This window comes from Squalius cephalus (genome assembly GCF_949319135.1).
Source record: "Squalius cephalus genome assembly, chromosome: 13".
Lineage (NCBI taxonomy): Eukaryota > Metazoa > Chordata > Actinopteri > Cypriniformes > Leuciscidae > Squalius > Squalius cephalus.
Genome location: NC_137134.1, coordinates 15,814,688 through 15,840,196, shown reverse-complemented (window position 1 = coordinate 15,840,196; position 25,509 = coordinate 15,814,688). Strand labels below are relative to the sequence as shown.

The window sequence follows — 25,509 nt, the reverse complement described above, 5'->3', positions numbered from 1 at the left end:
GCTTCGGCCCCAGTGTTTTCCCAACACAAAACACACATTACTAAACAACACATTTAACAAACGAATCAGATGAATTCGTGCAGATTTATATATCTGCCAACATAGAGAGCAAATCTCTCTGATCCCATGCATGTCGCCCTGAGTCTGTCCACCAGAGGGCGCCATTGCCTCACAAATCAACCAGCTGGGCTCACACAGCTCAGTTGCGGCTGCCCAGCCTGTGTTTTTAGTGAACGTTGTGTGTGGAAGGCTTCGGCCCCTGTGTTCCCCAACACAAAACACACACATTACTAAACAACACATTTAACAAACAAATCAAATGAATTCGTGCAGATTTATATATCTGCCAACATAGTGAGCAAATATCTCTGATCCCATGCATGTCGCCCCAAGTCTGTCCACCAGAGGGCGCCATTGCCTCACAAATCAACCAGCTGGGCTCACACAGCTCAGTTGCGGCTGCCCAGCCCGTGTTTTTAGTGAACGTTGTGTGTGGAAGGCTTCGGCCCCTGTGTTCCCCAACACAAAACACACACATAACTAAATAACACTTTAAAACAAACGAATTAAATAAATCCGTTACAGAGAGAGTATCTCTCTCCGCGGATATTATTTTTCTGCCTGCACTTGAGACTGCCCAGTTCATGTGTTCAGGAGATGTGTGTTTTCCCCCCACTTAAAAATCAGGGGGCACTTTGTGAGGGAAAGTTTAGCACAGTGGACACCACACTATGTTCCCCTCACTCTGTCAATAAAGGCTTTCGGCCCCAGTGTTTGCCCAACACAAAACACACAAAGTTACAAATTAAATGAATACGTTTTGGAAGAAGACCTCTCTCCGCAGAGAAAACTTCTCACTGCAGAGAGAGGAAAACCCTCCAAACCCCTGCATGTCGCCTCTAGTGTGCCCACTAGATGGCGCCTTTGCATCACAAATGAACCAGCTGGGCCCATACAGCCCCGCTCCGGCCCGAGCGGGGCGCTCGCGAGTCACGAAGCGGCTTGGCAAGCCGTTCCAGCGCCCGAGTGGGTTTTTGCGTACCGTAACCCAGAGTTACAGGCTGCAGTTGCAATAAAACCTCCGCATTTCAACGGCGTTCTCTCTTCTCACACAGAAGAAAACGCCTCATACATTCTGAAAGAGGAAATTTCCTCCTAAACAAGGAAGCGATTCAGATGGTGCCACCCAATCTGATAAACCATGGTTTTTATTCCTGGTATTTTCATTATCCAAAAGGCGTGGCGCCCCCCGCCCTATATTGGACCTTCGAGTGTTGAACAAACATTTGAGAAAATACAATTTCAGAATGTGACACAAGGCTCTCTTGCCCGTGCCATAAAGCAGAACGACTGGTTCACATCAGTCGATCAGAAAGATGCTTTCTTTCACATAAAGCATCTACCCTCCACGTTTCGCCTATCAAGGCATTTGTTCCGTTCAGGCGCAGTTTGAGTCCCCGAAATTTCTGTCGGTGTGCGGAGGCGGGCGTGACGCCCCTGAGACTATCAGGGCTGAGATTTCTGATTTACATAGACGATTGGCTCATCATAGCCAAATCGAAGGAGAAGGTGTCGCTGGTCACCGGCCGGGTGCTCGCGCACATCACATCCCTCGGGTTCAAGGTGAATGCGAGCAAAAACAATCTGACTCCCAGTCAGAATGTCATTTTCCTGGGCTTGGAATTGAACTCAGTCTCCATGCGAGGTCGTCTCTCTCAAGAGCGCGTTCGCTCGCTTGATGGACTGTCTGTCTCAGTTCAGAGAAGGGGCGAGAGTACAATATCGCACATGCCTCAGGCTGCAGGGTCTCATGGCTTCATCTATCCAAGTTGTGCCAATGGGTCTCCTGAGAATGAGAGCGTTCACGAAATGGGTTTTGTCACTACATTTCAGCCCGATTCACGATCTCTGCCGCTCGGTAACGGTGACGCGCGCCTGCTCGGCGGCCCTGCGCCATTGGGAGAGCGAGAACTTTTACGCACGGGGAACCCCCCTTGGGACGGTTACGATGCGGAAAGTTGTGATGACAGATGCGTCCTTAACAGGCTGGGGAACCACCCAGGAAGGCAGAATGCTGAACGGTCTGTGGCTGAGCAGACTACGTTCAGTGCACATTAAATATTTAGAGCTTTTACTAATTGGAAAGCTCTGAATCATTTTCTGCCTCGCCTGCGGGGACATCCCGTTCTAGTACGGTGCAATAATACCACGGCAGTGGCTTATATCAACCGTCAGGGCGGCATGCGCTCGTCGAAACTCCACGCTCTAGCTTACAGGCTTTTGATGTGGAGCAGACAGGTTTTTCTGTCATTTACGAGTGACTCATGTTCTGGGCATTCTGAACAGAGGCACCGGATCAGCTATCGAGGGGAAACCCAATCTACGGAGATTGGCGTCTTCACCCGCAGATAGTGAAGATGCTATGGATGAGATTTGGACAGGCAGCCGTAGATTTTTTCGCCTCGCGCGAAAACCACCATTGTCCTATGTTCTTCTCGCTAAAGGACATGGACGCGCCCCTCGGGGCAGACGCACTGGCCCACCCATGGCCCAAAGTGCTGCTGTATGCTTTTCCTCCCCTGTGCCTGATATTTTCACACTGGCCAGGGTGAGAGAGCACGACCTGTCTCTCATTCTGATAGCACCCAGGTGGCCCAAAGCCCCGTGGCTGGCAGAGATAATCCCTCTGTTATACGCCGAGCCATGGCGCCTCCCCCCTCGCACGGACATACTGTCCCAAGCCAACGGGGAAATTTACCACCCCCATCCGACAGGGTGGCTCTCTGGGCCTGGCCCGTGAGAGGACGAACCTAAATGCACTGGGGCTCCCGCCACGTGTAATAGCCACTACTCAGAATGCCAGGGCCGTTTCCACACGATCCCTATATGGCTGTAAGTGGCAAGTGTTCGAAGGGTGGTGTGATGGGCGTGGTCTCACATCTTATCAGTGCTCGGTGCCTGATATTTTGTGTTTCATGCAAGACCTCATGGAAAGAGGCAGGTCCTTTTCCACCATTAAGGTCTACCTGGCTGCGATTTCAGCCTGTCATGTGGGTTTTGTGGGCTCCACCGTCACACCCTCTATCCCGCAGTTTTATGAAGGGTGCACGCCGCTCTTTGCCGGTCATCAGGAGATCTGTTCCAGAGTGGGACCTCTCCATGGTGCTGGAAGCGTGGCCTCTGTATCTTTTGAGCCTCTGGGGAGTATTTCCCTTAAGCTGCTGTCCCTCAAGACAGCTTTGCTCTTGGCCTTGGCATCTGCTAAACGGGTCAGTGAGCTACATGCACTCTCGGTTCACCCCTCGTGCCAAATTCTCCCTAAGTGGAGATAGGGTTTCCCTTTCCGCACAAGGGGAGTCCCATTTCAAAGCAATGCCTCTCACATTGGCTTGTGGACGCTATACGCTTATGAAGCAAGGGAGTGCAGCCCCCAGGGGGCATCAGAGCAGGGGCTTAGCCGCCTCTTGGGCTTTGTTCAGAGGAGTGCCACTGCAGGACATCTGCTCCGTGGCCAGTTGGGCCTCTCCTCATACCTTTGAGCGTTACTACCGGTTGGATGTCACCAGAACCTCGGTGGCACACTCGGTCCTAGGGGTAGGGTCCTCTTAGCCCTTTCCCACAGCCCCGTTGGGTTAACCAACGAGGAGTGAATAGGCCGGCTGGTCATGTTCATTCCTGTCACCAAGCATTTGCATTCCTTCTTGGGTTTAGCTATGTGCATTGGTGGTGTGGGGGCCGTTATCATGTATGTGTCTCATTCATGTTTCATGCCCTGCTTGTCCACAGCAGTTTAGCGTGGCGTCATCCTTGCAGGGTCATGTTTGTGGGGTGTGTCAGGCACCGCCTCTCTGAGGTGACCGTCCTTCTCTGGCCTTCAGAACCTCACTGTGAGTGTATTGGGCAATCGGGGAGCTGTCCATGTCTCTCCCATAGGTGGATCTCGAAACGAGATGATGAAAGGGAACAATAGGTTACTGTCGTAACCCCGGTTCTCTGAAACATCGAGTGGAGAGATCCACCAGCGTTGCCCCGCTTGCCGCACGAGAAGCGAATATACTTACTGAGGAATAGCAGCGCGCGGAGAAGTTATATGCCTAGGTAAGGGGTGTGGCCTTACCTGGCATTGGCTGCGCGCTTCTGTCTGTCTAGCCAGACTTGGTGCAATTGGATGCTTCTGCAGAGGTCAGGTACGGATGCCCTTCCCATAGGTGGATCTCGAAACGAGATGTTTCAGAGAACCGGGGTTACGACAGTAACCTATTGTTTTCCTCCAACCCTAATCAAGCACACCTACATTTTTTAACCAAAGTCTTCAGGTTTACTTATAGACAATTATAGGCAGGTGGGTTTGATGTTGGAGCTAAATCTGCAGGACAGTGGATGCTGAGGATGCCAGAGTAGCCCATCACTATTTTAAATCATGCAGAACATAAGCTGACCTGACTCTCCATTAAAACAACTTAATATTTTTTTTTTTTTTTTTTTTTTTACTTTTAGGACTGGAGAACATCTGGCAATGGTGTCACAACTTCTTTTTCTGTTTGTTGAGAAAAAGCTACACTACATCTTCTTTTCATCAGTTAGGGTACAACTGAACAAACTTGTTAGAAGAATAAACACGATAGAACATGAACATGATCTGTTCGAGGCTCTGCCCCGCCCCTGCCTGCGCCTGAAGATTCGGCTCTCCCCGAGCGGGAGGCGACGAATCAGCTCATTCGCGAACGACAAATCACTAGTGTGTGGGCTTGCATATTTGATATTTAAAAAAACAACAATAAAAACAGGAAGTCTGAGTTTTCTTATTGTTGTCGGTTCCAGTGTCGGATTAAGATGACAGGCTGTTCGTTGTTTGGATTCTGTAGATTCCTTATTTTTTGTTGTCTGTTTGTTAGTGCAAATGCATATATCCAGCAGGAAGATGATGAACGAGCAACGAGAAAACCCACAGTGGTAAAAACTCTTTTATTCAATTCTTCATAATTTTGTTTTCAGTGTAAATAGACTCCATTGAAACATTTCATTGTAAAATGTCAGCGAACCGTTGTTCTGCTCGGGATGTGCTATTTATTAAATTTATTAGGCAAGGCAAGTTTATTTATATAGCACATTTCATACACAATGGGAATTCAAAGTGCTTTACATAGAAGCAATAAAAATAATACAAATAAATAAGAATAATTAAAACAGTTTAGAAAAATAAAATACCGTAGCCAAACAGTCGGGCGAACAGTGGCACAGTGCTCATTCAGTAAATGCACAGCTAAACAGAAGTGTTTTGAGTCTGGATTTGAATGTGATTACTGTAGGAGCACGTCTGATCTCCTCTGGAAGCTGGTTCCAGCTGCGGCTGGCATAATAGCTAAAAGCAGACTCGCCATGCTTAGAGTGAACCCTTGGTATTTCTAGCTGATGTGATCCTAATGATCTGAGTGATCTGTTGGGTTTATATTCAGTGAGCATATCTGCAATGTATTGAGGTTCTAGGCCATTGAATGATTTATATACCAGTAATAATACTTTAAAATCAATCCTAAATTTAACTGGGAGCCAGTGTAAGGACTGAGGACTGGTGTGATATGTTCATATTTTCTGGTTCTGCTCAGCGTTCTGTATGAGCTGCAACTGTCTTATGGTCTTTTTGGGAAGGCCAGTGAGGAGTCCATTACAATAATCCACCCTGCTGGTGATGAAAGCATGCACAAGTTTCTCTAAGTCTTGTCTGGAAACAAAGCATCTAATTCTTGCAATATTTTTCAGATGATGATTTAGTTATTGCTTTGACATGACTACTGAAACTAAGGTGTGACTCTAGTGACACACCAACATTCCTGACTTGATGTTTAATTGTTTGACCCCTAGAGTGAAGGTATGCATTCACCTTGAGAACTTCATCTTTGTTTCCAAACGCAATGACTTCAGTTTTGTCTTTGTTTAACTGTAGAAAGTTTTGACACATCCAACTGTTGACTTCATCAATGCATTGGCACAGGGAGTCAATGGGGCTGTAGTCATTAGGCGATATAGGGCTAAGTAGAGCTGTGTGTTGTCTGCATAGCTGTGGTAAGCAATTTGGTTAATTTTCATTATTTGGCTCATTGGGAGCATATACAGGTTATTAAAGCATTTATTAAACAGAAATCTTTTGTAAAAAATTTAAATGTCTTCTTTGCTCAATTTAATGCATGCTTGATAAATCAAATTATTAATTTCTATTTTTAATCTTACAACAAATGTTTGAATGGTATCATGGTTTCCACAAAAATATTAAGCAGCACAACTGATTTCAAAATTGATGATAAGAAATATTTCTTGAACAGCAAATCAGCATACTAGAAAGATTTATTTGATCACAGGAATACATTACATTTCGAATTAAAAGAAAGAGATGAGATAAAAAAATAAAAAAAATCTGTCAACAAAGATCAGATAAAAACTGGTATTGCACCTGACTGTCCCCCTCAGGCCCCGATCACACCTAACGTGTTTTTCAGGTTCGAAAACGCGAGGTGCACAGCACTTACCATCACACAGAATGAGCAGTGATTAAATATTAATCAAAAATGATCCATACCTTCACAAAATCCAAACATTCAGTGTAAGAGTAAAAAAATGACATAACATTATTTATAAGTTTATTATTAAAATATTTTTTGCAAAATGTTAGTGTCTTAACCTTTTAAACTGTTCCTTTTAACTTCAAAATTAGAAATATGCAAAAAATGTTGACAAAAAAAATGCTATTTAGAGGTAGCTCAATCATGTGGAAGATTGCCTATGTTAAGCTGTGCGGCGTTATTGTGATATGTAAGTAATATTAAAAGTTGCTGCAAATACACTACATTTTATTGAAATCAGAGCAACACTGACATGACAGCAATGACAACAATCTCAAAAAAGCACATAGTTTTCAACAATCCCTCATTTCTGATGCTCAGCAGTCAGTGTTGACTTTTTGCAGTCTGGATAGATCCGTCGGTGATCTTCCACCACATGAAGGAGAAACTGCAACTGTTCTTCAGAGTGTGTGAGAGAGCCATTTTATTCTTGAATCAGAGCCACTCCTCTCTCGGTGTGATCATTGACTACTTTCATTGCATGGTTGCCTGTGCCTCCTGATAATCTGCTTGATTTGGCCAAAGTTCCGGGTCAATTTCAAGGAACGTAATGTAATTTTTTAAACCAAAAAATGTGCTCTAAACCCAAACAATAACCAGGTGATCATCAATAGAAATATGTATTGATTCCACCAGGAAAGGTAAATCTGCTAAACCGGGTCATGGATGGATTCATTTGGATTTAGTTTCTACAATAAGTAAACTGAGATATGTATCTAAAATACATATTTAGGAATATATGGTGCATTAGATGCTTTTATGGAGATTTTTTTGGAATTTTACTAGCCAGGTACAATACCAAATCAAATGATCTGTTTTTACGAAAATCATCAAAATCTCAGAAAGTTTAAAGCTATTGAGCTACCAGTAATTATTATGTTACTGCCATAAAAATTGGCATGCTGTATTTTATTTTATAAAGGAACAATTCGAAGGGTTAAGAGCATGACAATTGGAGACTTTAAAAATAAGGACCACCCTAATTCACAGCTCATATAGTGTTGTGTTTTGACCTCGACAACCCAACTGCATTTTTCCGGAGGCGCAATCGCTTGTTTGCTAAGGGGTCAAAATTATTGTTTTTCCTGGGTCAAAATTGGTCTTCAGTGGTGGCCGACGGACTGTCATCCTTTCTTACCCTCTTTTTTTTTTTTTTTAAAGCTGTGATTTTACCACTGGATTTCATAGCTTTGTACGATAAAATCCTTCTTTGCTTGACGGTATATAATCATATCAATTTCAAAAAGTAGAATAAAAAAGTACCATTAAAAAGTTTATTTTAACCAATATCTAATTTTCTACATATACAATTGAATACAATTAGCAGCTATATCTAACAACAACTTGCTTTGCACTTTTTTTTTCTGTTTTCACCTCACTCCAGTCTAAACTAAAAGATTACTTTGCTAATTGTTTCTCATGGGCTCTTACGGTATTTTAAATATAGGGGTAAGTCTGTGATTTTAGTGCCGTCCGAATCCATAATGTCAGTGTTTTTTCTCACCCAACACGCGTAAAAATCTCTGGCCAAATTAGTACCTATACTGTTTTTTGACAAACAGGTCGTGTGGTAATTTAATTGCCGTCTGAATCCACATCTCTGAGTTTACAAGAAGAGATTCAAAATCCACTGTTTAAATCCTTTTTGATCACTGCCGAGCACCGTATGTAAGATGTAGGCCTACACTTTTATTACTGAAATGCTGGAAAGTATTAACAAGAACAATATTTCATCGCAGCTCCACCTCAGTGAACAAAAATGGAAAAGAGAAGAAAGCATGTAAAAATTTGAAATGGTTATCATGGCAGCAATATATGATACAATTTTAAATAGGAGATTCAGTTGCCTACTTTTAACCCCCAAACATGGCCCCGTCAAGAATTATGAATGCCCACCGTTTTGTGTGTCCTGGCGCTGGCTCTGATAACCTGTTTTCTGGAATACCCCCAAGACACACAAATGTGTTTACACTTGTTTTCTTCAGTATGTATATGGACAACATCAGGTCGCATATTAATGCCAAGAGTAAACCAGCCCTTTGTTTACGGGGGTTAACTTACCGGGGTAAAGTCTGCTTTTCTGCTGTTCCATGAGCGCCATCTACTGTGAGAGTGTGAATGTGCATTTTTATTCAGCCCATCCCCTTTATTTGTTCTGCCATACTTTGGGTTTGTTTACATTATATTATTTCATGCTGCTACCTCTCTGTTTTAGTTTGATGAACACAAAAAGAAGGGGACCGCCACCTCTTCAAAGCCAGTATGTTTTCCATTATTCAAGCGATTCCTTTCCAAGCTCCTTGAAGAAACTTCAAAACTTGGCCTGGTATGTGACTGTTTTATCCAGGTAATTAAATCAATATTACTCTACATCGCTAAAGGTTTCCCAATTTGTGCTGTTTTAAAATCTTTAGCCTGATGATGTAAAAACAGCCATGCACTATGACGCCGAGGTAAAGCTATCCAAGCAATCGCTGGCAGAGATCCAGAAGCTTTTGAATGAAGAGAACGACTGGACCACAGGAGCCATGGATGAGGCGCTCAGTCAAATTCTGGTCAAATTCAAACGCCACAACCATGAAGCCTGGAAGTGCCGTTTCGAAGACATGTTTTATGTGGATGCTGATACAGCCCTGAGGGTCAGTTTTTGTATAAGCCTTTTAGAGATAAACGATTAAATAATTATATAATATTAATAAATGGATATGTGCTGTATTTTGTCTACAGGTTTCTTTGATTGTTCTGATTGTCGTAGCCGTCATCTGCACTGAACTCTGGTCTGTGGTGTCCTGGTCTGTCCAGTTCAGGAGAATGTTTGCTGTTTGCTTTTTTATTAGCTTGATCTGGAACTGGCTCCATCTTTATATGGTAATCATTTTTGTAATACTGTCGACTGTCCATCACATTTTTTGCTATTTGTATTGAACAGAGGACAATGAAGAGAATAAAGCATAAATATGTGTGTTCAAGAGTAAAAAAAAAAGTAAATAAAAACTTTGGCTAGGTTGCCTTTGCGGAACACAAGAAGAACATTGTGGAAGTGGAGAGCTTCAGTGGCAAATGCACTGGGCTGAAAGAACTGGACTGGAAGGACAGTTTATTAGGTGAGCTGCTAAAGGAACAAATTCCCCAAATTTAGATTTTTTTAGGGTTAGTTTACTTAAAGGAGCTGTATGTAAGATTGTGGCCAAAACTGGTACTGCAATCACTTTCAAATTAATGTAGAGCAGTGTATCCCCTCCCCCTCCCCCCTGACTCGAGGTTGCCAGATAGGCTGCAGGATCCAGCAGGAACATAGGCTGCTACAAGGAGCTGCAGCTGTGGTAACTAGAGCAGAGCTGGCAACCCGGATGCCGAAACACTACTGACTTCGTGATTGGTAGATAGGTGGAGGGTGGCGCATCAGGCCAAAACACAACATGACAACATCAACATCAGTTGAGGGCTGCAACTTCACTTTTAAATGACAATATCCTGGCCGGACTACTGTTGTCAGTGATATAAGTATTTGAAATGAACATGATTTCTTAATGTCTAGTGACATATCAGGGCCATTTTATGATTAATTGAAATACATTTCTTACATACAGCTCCTTTAAAAATGTAAAATCTGTCAGTTATTACTCACCCTCATGTCGTTCCAAACCCATAAGACTTTTGTTCTTCTTCGAAACACAAATTAAGATCTTTTTTGTAAAATCTGAGAGATTTGAGTATTTACCCAAAACGCTGATGCTTCAAATTGTTTATTAAGAGATCGTAAAATAAATCTATATGAATCAAGCAGTTTAATCCAAGTTTTCTGAACAGACACGGTTGCTTTATATTATGAATAGATTGAATTTAGGCTTTTATTCACATTGATCAGCAAACATAGAGCTTATACTTGCTTGAAGCGCAAGAACAAACCATTTTTTGGTTCTTATGCTTGAGCTTCATTGACCGTTATTGATGTACTAAATATATGTTCGCTGATAGCGTTTATGTGACTAAAAGCATGAATTAAATGTGTTCATCATATAAAGTGATGAGCGATCAAGTCTCTTCTTCAGAAGACATTTGTTTAAACTTCTAGATCTATATGGATTTATTTTACAATCTCTTTATGAACCTTTTGAACTGTCAGATTTGAACTGTTTCTAAATGACAAAATGACATGATTATTATTTTGTGATGAACTGTTGTAATTCTTTGTTGATTCAGAGTGGTACAGACGGACATTTACTGTTCAAGATGATCCTTGCAAAAAATATTACGAGGTCCTATTGGTGAACCCCATTTTGCTTGTGCCTCCAACTAAGGTTTGTATCTTTTAATTTCCAATGACTTAAACTTGAATTTGATAGGAGACTAGAGGTCAACTGACAATGGATATTGCTGATGGTGTTAAATATTAGTATGTTCCATTTCTGATTAATCAGATGCAATTTTTTAAATTAGTATTATGAATGAAAATATTCAGCAGGAATGCATTAAACTGATCAAAAGTGACAGTAAAGATTTTGCTAATGTTACAAATGAATTCTATTTCACATGCTATTGAAATGATCGTAAATATTACAATTATTTACCAATGGGAAGCTCTGGGAAAAAAAATCTTGGTTTCCATTTGAATTAAGATTTTTTTTTCCTGTTTTCCATTCGATTTTTTTTCTTACCCCATTGGCAGATAATTTTGCTTGTTTTAAGCAAAAATTACTTAAATTACTTTCTTTTTATCTTAAAACAAAATAGAATTTATTATGTAATTTTACTTCTCTAGTAAATGCTTCTTGATTTAAGAATTTTTAGATATTTGGACTGGAAACAAAACAAAAATACTAATTAAGAAAAGCATTTTTCCTTAGTGTAAAATGGAAATGCATGGTAATTTTATTTTATAAATATAAGCAAAAAAAAAAAAAAAATATGGTGCAACAGTTTTAGAACTAGACAAATCTCTCTGCATCAATAATAGGCTATAAAATGCATTAATAGGCTAATATAAAAATTATAGTAGTCCAAGTTGGTTCGGGATTTGAACCCGTGTCATCAAAATGATCAACACGTAAGTTCTACCACTCGGCCAAGATTGGACTCGTTGCGATGAGCCCAAACGTTCCAATGTTTGTTCTCTTCATTCGACTCATTCCTCAATAGAATAGTAGCCTACAAATAATCAGCTTCATTGCACATAATTTACTTTTGTTTGTTATTTTGGGTATTAAATTTATTTGTGTGTGTGTGTGTGTGTGTGTTTTATCGCACTGCTCCCCGGGGAATAGGCTTGTCGCCCACCGACGTCTAGGCCAACAATATGAAATACAGGTTATATTGTTATCGTCTCTATGTTTAACTTGTTATTCTATTTTTCTGGCCCTTAAAAATGTTCTATTCTGTTTACCATAGTTTTAGTATTTCATCCTTACTGTTAATTGACATTAACCCCACTTACGGCAATTGGAAAAAAAAATGCAGCAATTGCTGCTGTTTTGCACAATATCCCTTTGCGCCACCTGGCGGTCATTTCGCGAATGACTTTGAAATGCGACTGGTTTATTTTTGCCGCGGTAGTTTTGCCGCGGCGCCTGGCGCGGCGGTAATAGGCATTCTGGTTGGTTACCATCTGTATCTTTCTCTATTGCTGTTCTATTACAAGATAGAAAGTCTAAGGCCTTCAATAGCCGTACAGCAAACCCAACTAATCTGGTGCCTATTACACGTCAAACTAAAATTGATGTGGGGACAAAAAGTAAGACTGTAAAGTTAGCACTTTTAAACATTCGCTCACTTAAAAATAAATCACTTCAAGTCAACGACTTAATAACCACAAACAACCTGGATTTTATGCTTCTAAATGAAATCTGGCTAGAAGACAGCTGCAGTGCAACAGTCCTCAATGAAGCAGCCCCTCCTAACTTTACTTTTATGAGTGTCTGCAGAGCTGTTAAGAGAGGTGGGGGTCTAGCTGCTCTTTTTAAAGATATCTATCAATGTAAGCAAATATCATTTGGGAATTACCCTTCTTGCGAATATCTGGGTATTGTGTTAAAAGGTGCTCCACGCATTTTACTTATCATTATTTACAGGCCTCTAAAATACTCTCCAGCCTTTGCTGAGGACTTTACAGAACTGTTATCAACAATTACCAAGTTTTACAAGTTTGACTGTTTTGCCATTGCTGGAGATTTTAACATCAACATTAGGGGTGGGGGAAAAAATCGATTCTTAGATGAATCGCGATTCGGGACGTGGACGATTCTGAATCGATTCACAAATGTCAAAAATCGATTTTCAAAAAAAAAAAAAAAAAAATCTAATAACGTAACATTGACGGAACGCAAAAGGCGGAACTCTGAAGCGGACCTGCAGTGCGCGGACAGTCTGTGGCGTGCACATAACAGACGCATGATGGCTGAGCGCCAAATCCGAACGGCACCCTCTTCGTTAAAAGCTAACGTATGGAACATTGGCAATTTCATTGTGATCTATTTAGTATTTTTTTGTATGAGAGCTAATTTCTGTATTGTTTAGTTTTCACATCAATATGCTGTGTAAACCGATCTGATCTGTATGCAATATGTGCAATGCCAGTCACAAAAAGTTTGCCAAAAAAACATTTTGACTGTAAGTTACTCTCTGCAGAATGTTCATTCACTTTCTTTGCTATTTTTGATTGTGGTATACAGCAAACATTTCAAGTCATAACTCTTTATTATTTAGCGACTTTGTATGTTACTAATTATTCAGAATATGCATAAGTCCACAAGCATTATAGGTTATGATAGCTTCTGGTACATAATTCTATATTTTTGAACGAAAACTGTTTGTGAATTTGCTACAGCAAAATGTTTTTTTTTGTCTGAAGGATTATATTGCTCTTTGGAAATAACAAGAGGATGTTGGTTAGAAGTCTATTATTCAGAATATGCTGAAGTTTGTATTAATTTACTACAAGTACGCTGCTAGTACAGGCACACATTTATTTTCCTGTTGGTTCTCAGCAATGTTGGGACATATGCTGGCAAATGTAACCTTACAGTTGACTTGCCAAATCACTTCCATTTGTTTTATTAATACAATTAATATAGGAAGTATTGGAAGTAAGTTCGTTATGGGTCATCATAAATACTTTGCTTTAAAAGTACCAAGTAAAAATACTTTTTGATAAAAGGCACTTCCCTGAGAATTGAACTTAATAAATGTGAAAAAGACACTTTAATGTCTCCGTTTGTCATTCTGTATTGCAAAGCAGATGAGAGTAGATCATGATCAGAAACCTGATTAGAAATCATTATGAATAAAATCGAATTGTTTTGAATCGAAAATCTTTTTGAATCGAAAATCGATTTTGAATCGAATCGTGGCCTCAAGAATCGGAATCGAATCGAATCGTGAGATGGTAAAAGATTCCCACCCCTAATCCACATAGATAATGCAGAAACCAATATGGCAAAAGAAATCAAAACTGTTTTAAAAACTTTTGATCTGACTCAGCATGTACATGGACCCACACACAATCGTGGACACACTCTAGATTTACTTATCAGTAAGGGTCTAAACATTTCATCGATTGTTATTAAGGATGTAGCACTGTCTGATCATTTCTGTATTTTCTTTGATATATTGATCTCTCCTGCCATTGAAGCTAAATCTGTGTCTGTCAAGAAGAGATGCTTAAATGAGAACACTAGTGTACTATTTATGAAGGCTATATCCTTAACACCAAGCATATCTGCTGACTCTGTTGATTTTCTCCTTGATTCTTTTAACTCAAAAGTTAAAGGTATAATTGATGATATTGCTCCTGTGAAAGTCAGGAAGAATAACGCACCTTGGAGAAACTCAACAGCAGTGCAAAATATGAAAAGACAATGCAGAAAAGCAGAGCGCATGTGGCGGAAGACTAAACTTGTAGTCCATTATAACATCTACAAAGACTGCATCCATGCTTTCAATATGGAACTAGGCAAAGCTAGACAGACTTTCTTCTCAAATATTATAAACAGTAATTTAAACAACACACGCACTCTTTTTGCTACTGTAGAGAGACTGACAAACCCCCCAAGCCAGATTCCCAGTGAAATGCTCTCAGACAGCAAGTGCAGTGAGTTTGCTTCTTTCTTCTCTGAGAAAATCAATAATATCAGAAAGGTGATCAGCACATCCTTGAGTTGCTCTGAGGTCAGACAGATCAGACCTGAGAAAGTAGTTACTATGTCTGACTTCAAAGAAATTGATGGCAAAACCGTACAGCACCTTAAAACATCAACCTGCACTCTTGACACACTTCCCACATCTTTTTTCAAAAGTGTGTTAAACAGTTTAGAAGCATATCTTCTAGAAGTAGTAAATGCTTCACTTCTCTCTGGGAGTTTTCCAAACTCCCTGAAAACTGCAGTTGTCAAGCCCCTCCTGAAAAAGAGCAATCTGGATAAGACCATATTAAGCAACTATAGACCGATCTCAAATCTTCCTTTCATAAGCAAGATCATTGAAAAAGTTGTCTTCAATCAGCTGAACAAATTCTTGAGCTTGAATGGATCCTTTGACAATTTTCAGTCTGGTTTCCGACCGCACCACAGCACAGAGACAGCGCTCATAAAGATAATAAACGATATTCGCTTAAATACTGATTCAGGCAAATTATCAGTGCTGGTACTACTCGACCTCAGTGCTGCATTTGACACTGTCGATTACAACATACTTCTTGACAGGCTGGAAAACTGGGTGGGGCTTTCTGGGATAGTCCTAAAATGGTTCAGGTCATACTTAGATGGGAGAGGTTATTATGTGAGTATAGGTGACCATAAGTCTGAGTGGACATCCATGACATGCGGAGTCCCTCAAGGCTCAATTCTTGTGCCACTTCTGTTCAACCTGTATATGCTCCCAATGAGCCAAATAATGAGAAAGAACCAAATTGCTTACCACAGCTATGCAGACGACACACAGCTCTACTTAGCCCTATCGCCTGGCGATTACAAGCCCATTGACTCCCTGTGCCAATGCATTGATGAAGTCAACAGTTGGATGTGTCAAAACTTTCTTCAGTTAAACAAAGACAAAACTGAAGTCATTGCGTTTGGAAACAAAGATGAAGTTCTCAAGGTGAACGCATACCTTCACTCTAGGGGTCAAACAACTAAACATCAAGTCAGGAATCTTGGTGTGTCACTAGAGTCACACCTTAGTTTCAGTAGTCATGTCAAAGCAATAACTAAATCAGCATACTATCAAAAAATATTGCAAGAATTAGATGCTTTGTTTCCAGACAAGACTTAGAGAAACTTGTTCATGCTTTCATCACCAGCAGGGTGGATTATTGTAATGGACTCCTCACTGGCCTTCCCAAAAAGACCATAAGACATTTGCAGCTCATACAGAACGCTGAGCAGAACCAGAAAATATGAACATATCACACCAGTCCTCAGTCCTTACACTGGCTCCCAGTTAAATTTAGGACTGATTTTAAAGTATTACAGTTTTTCTCGATTGCTTAAACACTATAACCAGGCTTTTGAACTAAAATTTCAAAACCATAACGCCATTTATCAAAAAGCACACCCATTTCACTAAACTATAAACACTATTCCCTGTTTTGACACATGAGTCAGATTTGTTGAACTCTCACTGCAAAACTCTACAAGGCAAGGCAAGGCAAGTTTATTTATATAGCACATTTCATACACAATGGTAATTCAAAGTGCTTTACATACTAAAAATAATCAGAAGAAATAAGAATATACAAAAGAGTTTAAAATAAAGAAACGAGAAAGAACTACAAATAATTAAAACAGTTTAGAATAAAGAACAGTTTAAAATAAAGAAACAAGAAAGAACTAAAAATAATTAAAACTGTTTAGAATAAAGACTAAAATAAGACACAGGATAAACAGTCGGACAAACAGTGACACAGTGCTCATTCATTAAATGCAAAGTTAAACAGAAGTGTTTTGAGTCTGGATTTGAAAGTGTCTACTGTAGGAGCACATCTGATCTCCTCTGGAAGCTGGTTCCAGCTGCGGCTGGCATAATAGCTAAAAGCGGACTCTCCTTGCTTAGAGTGAACTCTTGGAACTTCTAGCTGATGTGATCCTAATGATCTGAGTAATCTGTTGGGTTTGTATTCCGTGAGCATATCTGCAATGTATTGAGGTCCTAGGCCATTAAATGATTTATATACTAGTAATAATACTTTAAAATCAATCCTATAAGTAACTGGCAGCCAGTGTAATGACCTGAGTACTGGTGTGATATGATCATATTTTCTGGTTCTGCTAAGAATCCTGGCTGCAGCGTTCTGTATGAGCTGCAAATGTCTTATGGTCTTTTTGGGAAGGCCAGTGAGGAGTCCATTACAATAATCCACCCTGCTGGTGATGAAAGCATGCACTAGTTTTTCTAAGTCTTGACTGGAAACAAAGCATCTAATTCTTGCAATATTTTTCAGATGATAGTATGCTGATTTAGTTATTGCTTTGACATGACTATTGAAACTAAGGTCTGACTCTAAAGACACACCAAGATTCTTGACCTGATTTTTAGTTGTTTGACCTTTAGAGTGAAGGTATGCGTTCACCTTGAGAACTTCATCTTTGTTTCCAAACACAATGATTTCAGTTTTGTCTTTGTTTAACTGTAGAAAGTTTTGGCACATCCAACTGTTGACTTCATCAATGCATTGAAGCAGAGAGTCAATGGGGCTGTAATCATTAGGCGATAGGGCTAAATAGATCTGTGTGTCGTCTGCATAGCTGTGGTAAGAGATTTGGTTCTTTCTCATTATTTGGCTCATTGGGAGCATGTACAGGTTGAACAGGAGTGGCGCAAGAATTGAGCCTTGAGGGACTCCGCATGTCATGGGCGTCCACTCAGACTTATGTTCACCTATACTCACATAATAACCTCTCCCATCTAAGTATGACCTGAACCATTTTAGAACTGTCCCAGAAAACCCCACCCAGTTTTCCAGCCTGTCAAGAAGTATGTTATGATCGACAGTGTCAAATGCAGCACTGAGGTCGAGTAGAACCAGCACTGATAATTTGCCTGAATCCGTATTTAAGCGAATATCGTTTATTATCTTAATGAGCGCTGTCTCTGTGCTGTGGTGCGGTCGGAAGCCAGATTGAAAATTATCAAAGTATCCATTTGAGTTTAAGAATTTGTTCAGCTGGTTGAAGACAACTTTTTCAATGATTTTGCCTGTGAAAGGAAGATTTGAGATCGGTCTATAGTTGCTTAATATAGTCTTATCCAGATTGCTCTTTTTCAGGAGGGGTTTGACAACAGCAGTTTTAAGGGAGTTTGGAAAACTTCCATAGAAAAGTGAGGCATTTACCACTTCTAGGAGATCTGCTTCTAAACAGTCTAACACACTTTTAAAAAAAGATGTGGGAAGTGTGTCAAGGGCGCAGGTTGATGTTTTAAGGTGCTGAACGGTTTCTTTCAGAATTTTGCCATCAATTTCTTCAAAATCAGACATAGTAACTACTTTCTCAGGTTGTAGTCTGATCTGACTGACCCCAGCGCAACTCAAGGATGTGCTGATCACCTTTCTAATATTATTGATTTTCTCAGAGAAAAAGGAAGCAAACTCACTGCACTTGTTCTCTGAGAGCATTTCACTGGGAATCTGGCTTGGGGGATTTGTTAGTCTGTCGACAGTAGCGAAGAGATTTCGAGTATTATTTAGGTTTCTGTTTATGATATTGGAGAAGGAAGTCTGTCTAGCTTTGCCTAGTTCCATATTGAAAGCACGAATGGTGTCTCTATAGATGTTATAGTGGATTACAAGTTTTGTCTTTCGCCACATGCGCTCTGATTTTCTGCATTGTCTTTTCATAATTTGCACTGCTGTTGAGTTTCTCCAAGGTGCTTTTTGTTTACCATTCTTCCTGACTTTCACAGGAGCAATATCATCAATTACATTTTTAACCTTCGAGTTAAAAGAATCAAGGAGAGAATCAACCGAGTCAGCAGATATGCTCGGTCTTAGGGATATGGCCTTCATAAATAGTACACTAGTGTTCTCATTTAGGCATCTCTTCTTGACAGACACAGATCTAACTTCAATGGCAGGAGAGATCAATAAATCAAAGAAAATACAGTAATGATCAGAGAGTGCGACATCCTTAATATCATTCAATGAAATGTTTAGACCCTTACTGATAAGTAAATCTAGAGTGTGTCCACGATTGTGTGTGGGCCCATGTACATGTTGAATCAGATCAAAAGTTTTTAAAACAGTATTGATTTCTTTTGCCATATTATTTTCTGCATTATCTATGTGAATGTTAAAATCTCCAGCAATAGTGAAACTGTCAAACTCTGAGGAAATTATTGATAACAGTTCTGTAAAGTCTTCAGCAAAGGCTGAAGAGTATTTTGGAGGCCTGTAAATAGTGATAAGTAAAATCCGTGGAGCACCTTTTAACACAATACCCAGATATTCGAAAGACGGGTAATTACCAAATGATATTTGCTTACATTGATAGACATCTTTAAAAAGAGCAGCTACACCCCCACCTCTCCTTCCAGCTCTGGAGACACTCATAAAGGTAAAGTTCGGAGGAGATGTTTCATTGAGGATTGTTGCACTGCAGCTGTCTTTTAGCCAAGTTTCATTTAGAAATATAAAGTCCAGGTTGTATGTGCTTATAAAGTCATTGACTAGAAGTGATTTATTTTTAAGTGAGCGGATGTTTAAAAGTGCTAACTTAACAGTCTTGCTTTTTGTGTCCACAATCTTAGTTTGTCGTGTGATAGGCACCAGATTAGATGGGTTTGCTGTACGGCTTTTAAAGGCCTTAGACTTTCTAACATGTGAATGAACAGATGATACAGGAACACTGGGTTCCCGCTTGTTCTGTAAACATTTGAGAAAGTTACTGTTATCACAGCGGGGACCCGGCACAAATCACTTGGAGCTGGTATCGGTTGATTTTGTAACACCTCGAGCAGACGGTGGAAGTTGTGGGCCCTGGCGTTGTGGAAGGGGCCTTAATGCTCGAGGAGGAGGAAGAGGGGGAGGGGGGAGAGGGCGAGCTGCGCTCATAGACTTTGGTGGTAGTGATGTTTTTCTGGTTGATATCTGGGGGCTTCCAGCGAATTGGGTTCCAGCATACACTAGTTTTTCCATTTTCTCTGAGAAACACATCAATGGGGATGTAGGAGATAGTGATAGCGGTGAGAGTGGCTGTGGTGTTAATGGAGGCTGTAATATGCTGTCTTGGCTTTCCTGGTCGTGTTTGGGTGCTGAATCTGTTGTTACTGGTGGCTGTAATGTACTGTCCTGGCTTCCCTGGTCATTCTTGGGTGCTGAATCTGTTGTTATTGGAGGCTGTAATATGCTGTCCTGGCTTCCCTGGTCATTCTTGGGTGCTGAATCTGTTGTTATTCGAGGCTGTAATATGCTGTCCTTGGGAGCTGAATCTTGTGACATTTCTAATATGTCACAGTCTGACTCTGGTGAGCTCAGTGGGCAGGGCTCAGCTGAAGTTGTGTCCGTGAGCAGAAGTTGTTTTGGCTGCATGGTGTTATCATTGTCTTTGTGAGATGTGTCAGCCGCATGTCCATTCAAGTCCTGAAGTGAAGTCCTGTGGTCATTCAAACTGTGTCCAGGTGAGTGTGTGCCATTCTGGTTGATTGGATTGGCAGAAGGATGATGAAGGGAGAAAAGGATATTGTCCTTTAGCACTCTTGAACCCAGTTTGTTTGGAAGATGGTCATTTTGTTGAAACAGTGGCCTCTGATTCCATAAAAGATTAAAGTTGTCTATGAAGTTCACTCCTTTTATATTACAGGTTTTTTGCAGCCATGAATTAAGCCCAAGCAACCGTGAGAACCTGTTACTTCCTCTTGCTGGGAGTGGTCCACTGATGAATGTTTGTACTTTCAGTCTTTTGAGTGTTTCAAAAAGTTCATTGAAATCCTTCTTAAGCTGTTCTGACTGCTCTTTATGGATATCATTCTTCCCCACATGAATGATGAGTCGATTTGCAGTCTTATGTTTCATCAAAATGTTTTGAATTTCTCTGTTTACGTCAGAGGTTGTTGCTTGTGGAAGGCAGCATGTAGTTGTATCTTTCGAGCTGATATCTCTGATCGTAGAGTCCCCAACTATCAATGTTTTGACCTCGGCTGCGCTCTGAGCTGAGTGCCGCTGTCTGCTTGACCTTGAGCGCCTGTTAGTATCAGAGTGAGCTCCTGGCTGTCTGTGTTCATCCACATTTAACAAATTTGAGCATTCCTCATTCAATAATACTTCAAATCTGTTCTTAAGATGAATAGGTTGTGGAAGACGACCAGTGTTTGTAATCCTTGTAGCTGTGTATGGTGTAGATGAAACTATTTTTGCCTGAGAGAGTCTAATGTCTCTATTTTTGGGTTTTGCCCCCTCTTTGTACCAACGGTTTGTAGGTCGATCGGCTTGTTTCTCTGCACTAGGTATGTTCTGTTGAGCAGCATTAAATTCATGACACTCACCGGCTGTGCGCTGTATTTGTCCATGATGAAACTCTGTTGTGGGTTCCGTCTGGTTTGATCCTACCATTAGCTTTGTTTCAAGAACTGTAATCCTTTGTAAAAGTTTTTGGCAGTTAGTACAGCAAGTAGAATCAAAAGGACGCATTTTCTCTTATCCTTGTGAATGTTTTCTCTTCCGCCGGAATGTAAGCTTCAGTGAATTCTGAAGGAATGAAAATAATTCTGCTTTTTTATAGTAATCCAAGCGTTCTGAGCACTGTGCTGATTCACTGAAGTTAAAATTAGGTGATAAAATGTAATAATAACGAAAGCGATAGAGCAAAGTGCGGAGCAGTAGGCAAAAGCGTCCGAACAGTAGCAAAGCAGGAAGCTGATCCTGCAGGAAGCTACACACAAATCCCTTCATTTCTCATTGCTTAGACCATGTTGTCATTTAGAAAGCACTAGCATTCAAAATTGTTCACTCAAGTCAGCACAGCTTCAGCTCAGTTAGCACACAATTACCCAAGTGGAAACACTAAGAGTCAAAATTTAACACACATCAATCAGAACCTTCAATAGATATATAAAAGGGCCCAAATCATTTTTTTGCGTTTTGGAACAATGGATCCAGAAAGACATGAAGGAAGAGGGATAAGAATGAGGAGGAGGAAGGGCAAGAACAAAAAGACAAGCAGTCTCAGATGAAATTCAAGCCACTCTAGTTGCCCATGTCTTCGTCAATGGTATGACTATGAGGGAGGCTGGGCTACGAGTAAGGCCAAATTTGAGTCGCTTTACCGTCGCCTCGAGAACCTTCAGGGAGGAGTGGTGTCAAACAAAATTATATCACGGAATAAGAGACAAACATTTCCAATAGTCTTTGATGAGGTTTATTTTCTTGCAAGAAAAGGCCAGCAGTCGTACAGTCAGACAGAGTGGCTGCAGAGTGTGACAGTGAAGGGAGGGCTTCCTTTCTCCTTTATAGTCTTGACTCCCAGAATGTTATCTTTCTAGGTATTTCAACCATATGTGGAACATTCTTAGATGTGTCCATCATATTGTATCCTTGAATGGAGGCCCTCCTGTTACGTCCCAACACTCTTTACCATTCCAATACAATTCGAATTCCATATTAGAATATGGTTTGTGTGTGCTCTTTTACTGTCATATGTTGGTCACACACATCTTACTGTAAGTAAATATAAAAAAAATGTAGAGGAGAGAGTAAAAAAAAAAAGAGTAAAACAGGAAAAAAAAATGTTTTTGTGTGTGTGTGTTTTCTGTGTATGAATAAAAATGTGCCAATGTATCCACTGGTTGTGTCTTTTGTGTTCATCATGTGAAAAGGTTTGTGAGGGGGGGAACCACAAGCAACATAACTTACCGGTTTTGGAAATGTTGTTTTGAATTTATTGCACCAGTGTCTTAGACTATGTTGTAGTGTGTGTGATTTTGAGGGCTTGTGTGTCCTGTCTGAGGGCAAAGTTAGGTTTTTCAGCAAGAGTGAATGGTTTTGAGTATAGAGCTTCATTTTGACCTGAAAATAGGATGTTTGGGGAATTGGGTGAGACGTTATGGATTTGTGTTTATAGTTTTGAGAATACGAGGCATAGTTTCAAGAAATGTGTTTAAGCAATCGAGAAAAACTGTATTACTGGTATATAAATCATTCAATGGCCTAGGACCTCAATATATTGCAGATATGCTCACTGAATATAAACCCAACAGATCACTCAGATCATTAGGATCACATCAGCTAGAAATACCAAGGGTTCACTCTAAGCATGGCGAGTCCGCTTTTAGCTATTATGCCAGCCGCAGCTGGAACCAGCTTCCAGAAGAGATCAGATCAGATGTGCTCCTACAGTAGTCACTTTCAAATCCAGACTCAAAACACTTCTGTTTAGCTGTGCATTTACTGAATGAGCACTGTGCCACTGTTCGTCCGACTGTTTGTACTGTATTGTATTTTATTTTATTTTTCTAAACTGTTTTAATTATTCTTATTTCTTTTTATTATTTTAATTTCTTCTATGTAAAGCACTTTGAATTGCCATTGTGTATAACATGTGCTATATAAATAAACTTGCCTTGCCTTGCCTTGCCTTGCCTAAGCAGCGAAGGTTGCAGCCACTCCATTCAAAAGACTGTTGTGGGGCCCCATCACAATTGTTCCTTCCATGGACATCATCCACTTGTCTGCGCTTAGTGTCTCTCCTGAAATGCACAATATGATAACTAAAAGAGCACTAGAAAGCTACACTACATAAACACACACACGAGTTGCAGTGTTGGCATAATAGTCGAAAGTACCAATTTGGGAGATAAAGTTATGGTATGGTTTCTGCTAATTTAGACTAGGTTTTTTTATGGGTGCAATAGCCTCATGTTGAATTATAATCCTTCCTTTCTTATTTGACAAATATATCCAAATAACAACTACTGACAGGGCTTAAAGCAAGGAAAATTGCTGTGCCTGAAATATGTTCAGAGTGCAATATAAAAAAGTTCAGTGTGTCTATAAAATCCAAAACTTTACCCCATTTAAATCTGGCTGCTATCCCCTTCAAAGTAGGTTTCCTTGTGCAGTGATATCCAGTTCTCAGTTCTCATCTTAATGTTATTGTACACACATCTGTTTTATGATTTAGCATTATTATTTCTTTAAAAGCAAATATCTTCCTTTGCTTTGAACTTTGAGCGTTGTAACTTTGCAGATGTTGTTTATGCTCGAACAGCAACATTACACACTAACTAAAGTTAGAAAAGTGAAATCATATTCAACCACCCCTTTAAAGGAGTAGTTCACTTTAAAATGAACATTAGCCCATGATTTACTCACTCTCAAGCCATCATATGTGTATGACATTCTTTCAGACGAATACAATCAGAGTTATATTAATAAACACCCTGATGCTTCCGAGCGTTATAATGGCAGTGTATTGAATGTTTTATAAACAGCGAAAATAGCCTGTATTTGACCAAAATTCCAGAGTTGCCAGCAAGCTGACTATCTTAGGGTTGTGAACATTAATGGTTGTCAATGAATGGGATTCTAAATATAATTTTGACTTTAATAGAAAAATTCCCAATAAATAAGCAAGAAAGAACAAACCTGATGTCCTCTATGATTCCTGTTCTTTCCGACAACAAAGCACTTGAATGCGTTGAGCTCATAATCATGACTTCAGAAGTGGAAAGTAGGACATTTCCAATAGCATGTGAGGGCAGCATTAAATACACAGTGCTAGATGAACACAGGTAAAACAGTGACAGCAAACTATGACTAGAAACTAAACAAGACAATGAAACTATACATTATATTTATTATTTTTTTAATTATTTATTTTAATTTATTAATTATATATATATATATATATATATATATATATATATATATATATATATATATATATATATTTTTTTTTTTTTTTTTTTACAGTTTCAAAAGCGGTTATCAGAGCTGTAATAAAAGATACAATGAAATGCATTGATAAGAATTGTTTGGCTTTTTTTATTTATTTCAGGCTATCACGGTCACCATAACCAGCTTCATCACAGATCCCTTGAAGCAAATTGGGGAGGGCATCAGTGAGTTCCTGAGAGCGCTGTTGAAGGATCTACCAGTCACTCTCCAGATACCTGTGCTGCTTACTATTGCATTAGCCATCTTTGTAAGTGCTGGGAACAGAAAACTTGTTAAATATCTTATTGGTTAAAAAAAACATACTCATCTTTGCTCCTCTCAGGTGTCTATGTATGGAGGTGCTCAGGCAGCTATACATCAAGCAGTACGCTTGCCCCGGATGGGCTGGAGAGTGGACCCGCCGCCTCCTGCGGTAGGACAGCGCCAAGCTCCTCAACTAAGGGAGCGTGAGGACATCCCGGAAGGGGGTGATGCCCCACAGCCACTACAAATACGCCAGGACAATGGCAACAGAGTGAATCAAGCAGGAAACCAACTAAATAGACGTTTAAACATGGAGCTACGAGAGGAATCTGCCGGCTCGCCCTGAGGGACCTAGAATGTCCGGGTAGAGACTGAATCAAGCAGGTAACGGGGATAGGGCTTCAGGGCAGGAGATGCTTATGCCTCACAAAATACTTCAAAATTCAATGCTTAATATAGATGGTTAGATTTTTTTATGCTTTGAAAGAATTATCCTATGCTCGCTAAGGATGCATTTTATTTAATCAAAAATACAATAAAAACAGTAAATATATTTTATTACAATTATATTATTATTAAAATATATCTTTTCAGCATCATTTCTCTAGTCTTTAATGTCACATGATTCATCTTCAACCAGATGGAACTGGATAAATATTCTGAAATGTTCTGATCCAGTCTGACTTCTGACCTGTAAGGGACCGTTCGGTATTTATGGAAGGGGCCACCGGAGGAAAATAGGGGAGGGTCATGTCTTTTTATTCTTTGTTG

The 25,509-nt window shown here is 40.1% G+C and overlaps 1 protein-coding gene across 1 annotated transcript; it reads left to right on the top strand.

Moving 5' to 3' along the window:
- Nucleotides 1-1,788: 1,788 nt before the first annotated feature.
- Nucleotides 1,789-25,084, top strand: LOC307169600 (uncharacterized protein; the record flags this gene model as incomplete). The annotated part of the gene is made up of 13 exons (XM_079890331.1): nt 1,789-2,081; nt 2,347-2,608; nt 2,775-2,892; nt 2,983-3,273; nt 4,498-4,585; nt 4,896-4,953; nt 8,833-8,943; nt 9,032-9,256; nt 9,345-9,485; nt 9,622-9,721; nt 10,821-10,918; nt 24,596-24,742; nt 24,818-25,084. The coding sequence occupies 13 exons, from the start codon at nt 1,789-1,791 to the stop codon at nt 25,082-25,084; spliced, it is 2,199 nt and encodes a 732-aa protein (XP_079746457.1).
- Nucleotides 25,085-25,509: the final 425 nt, after the last annotated feature.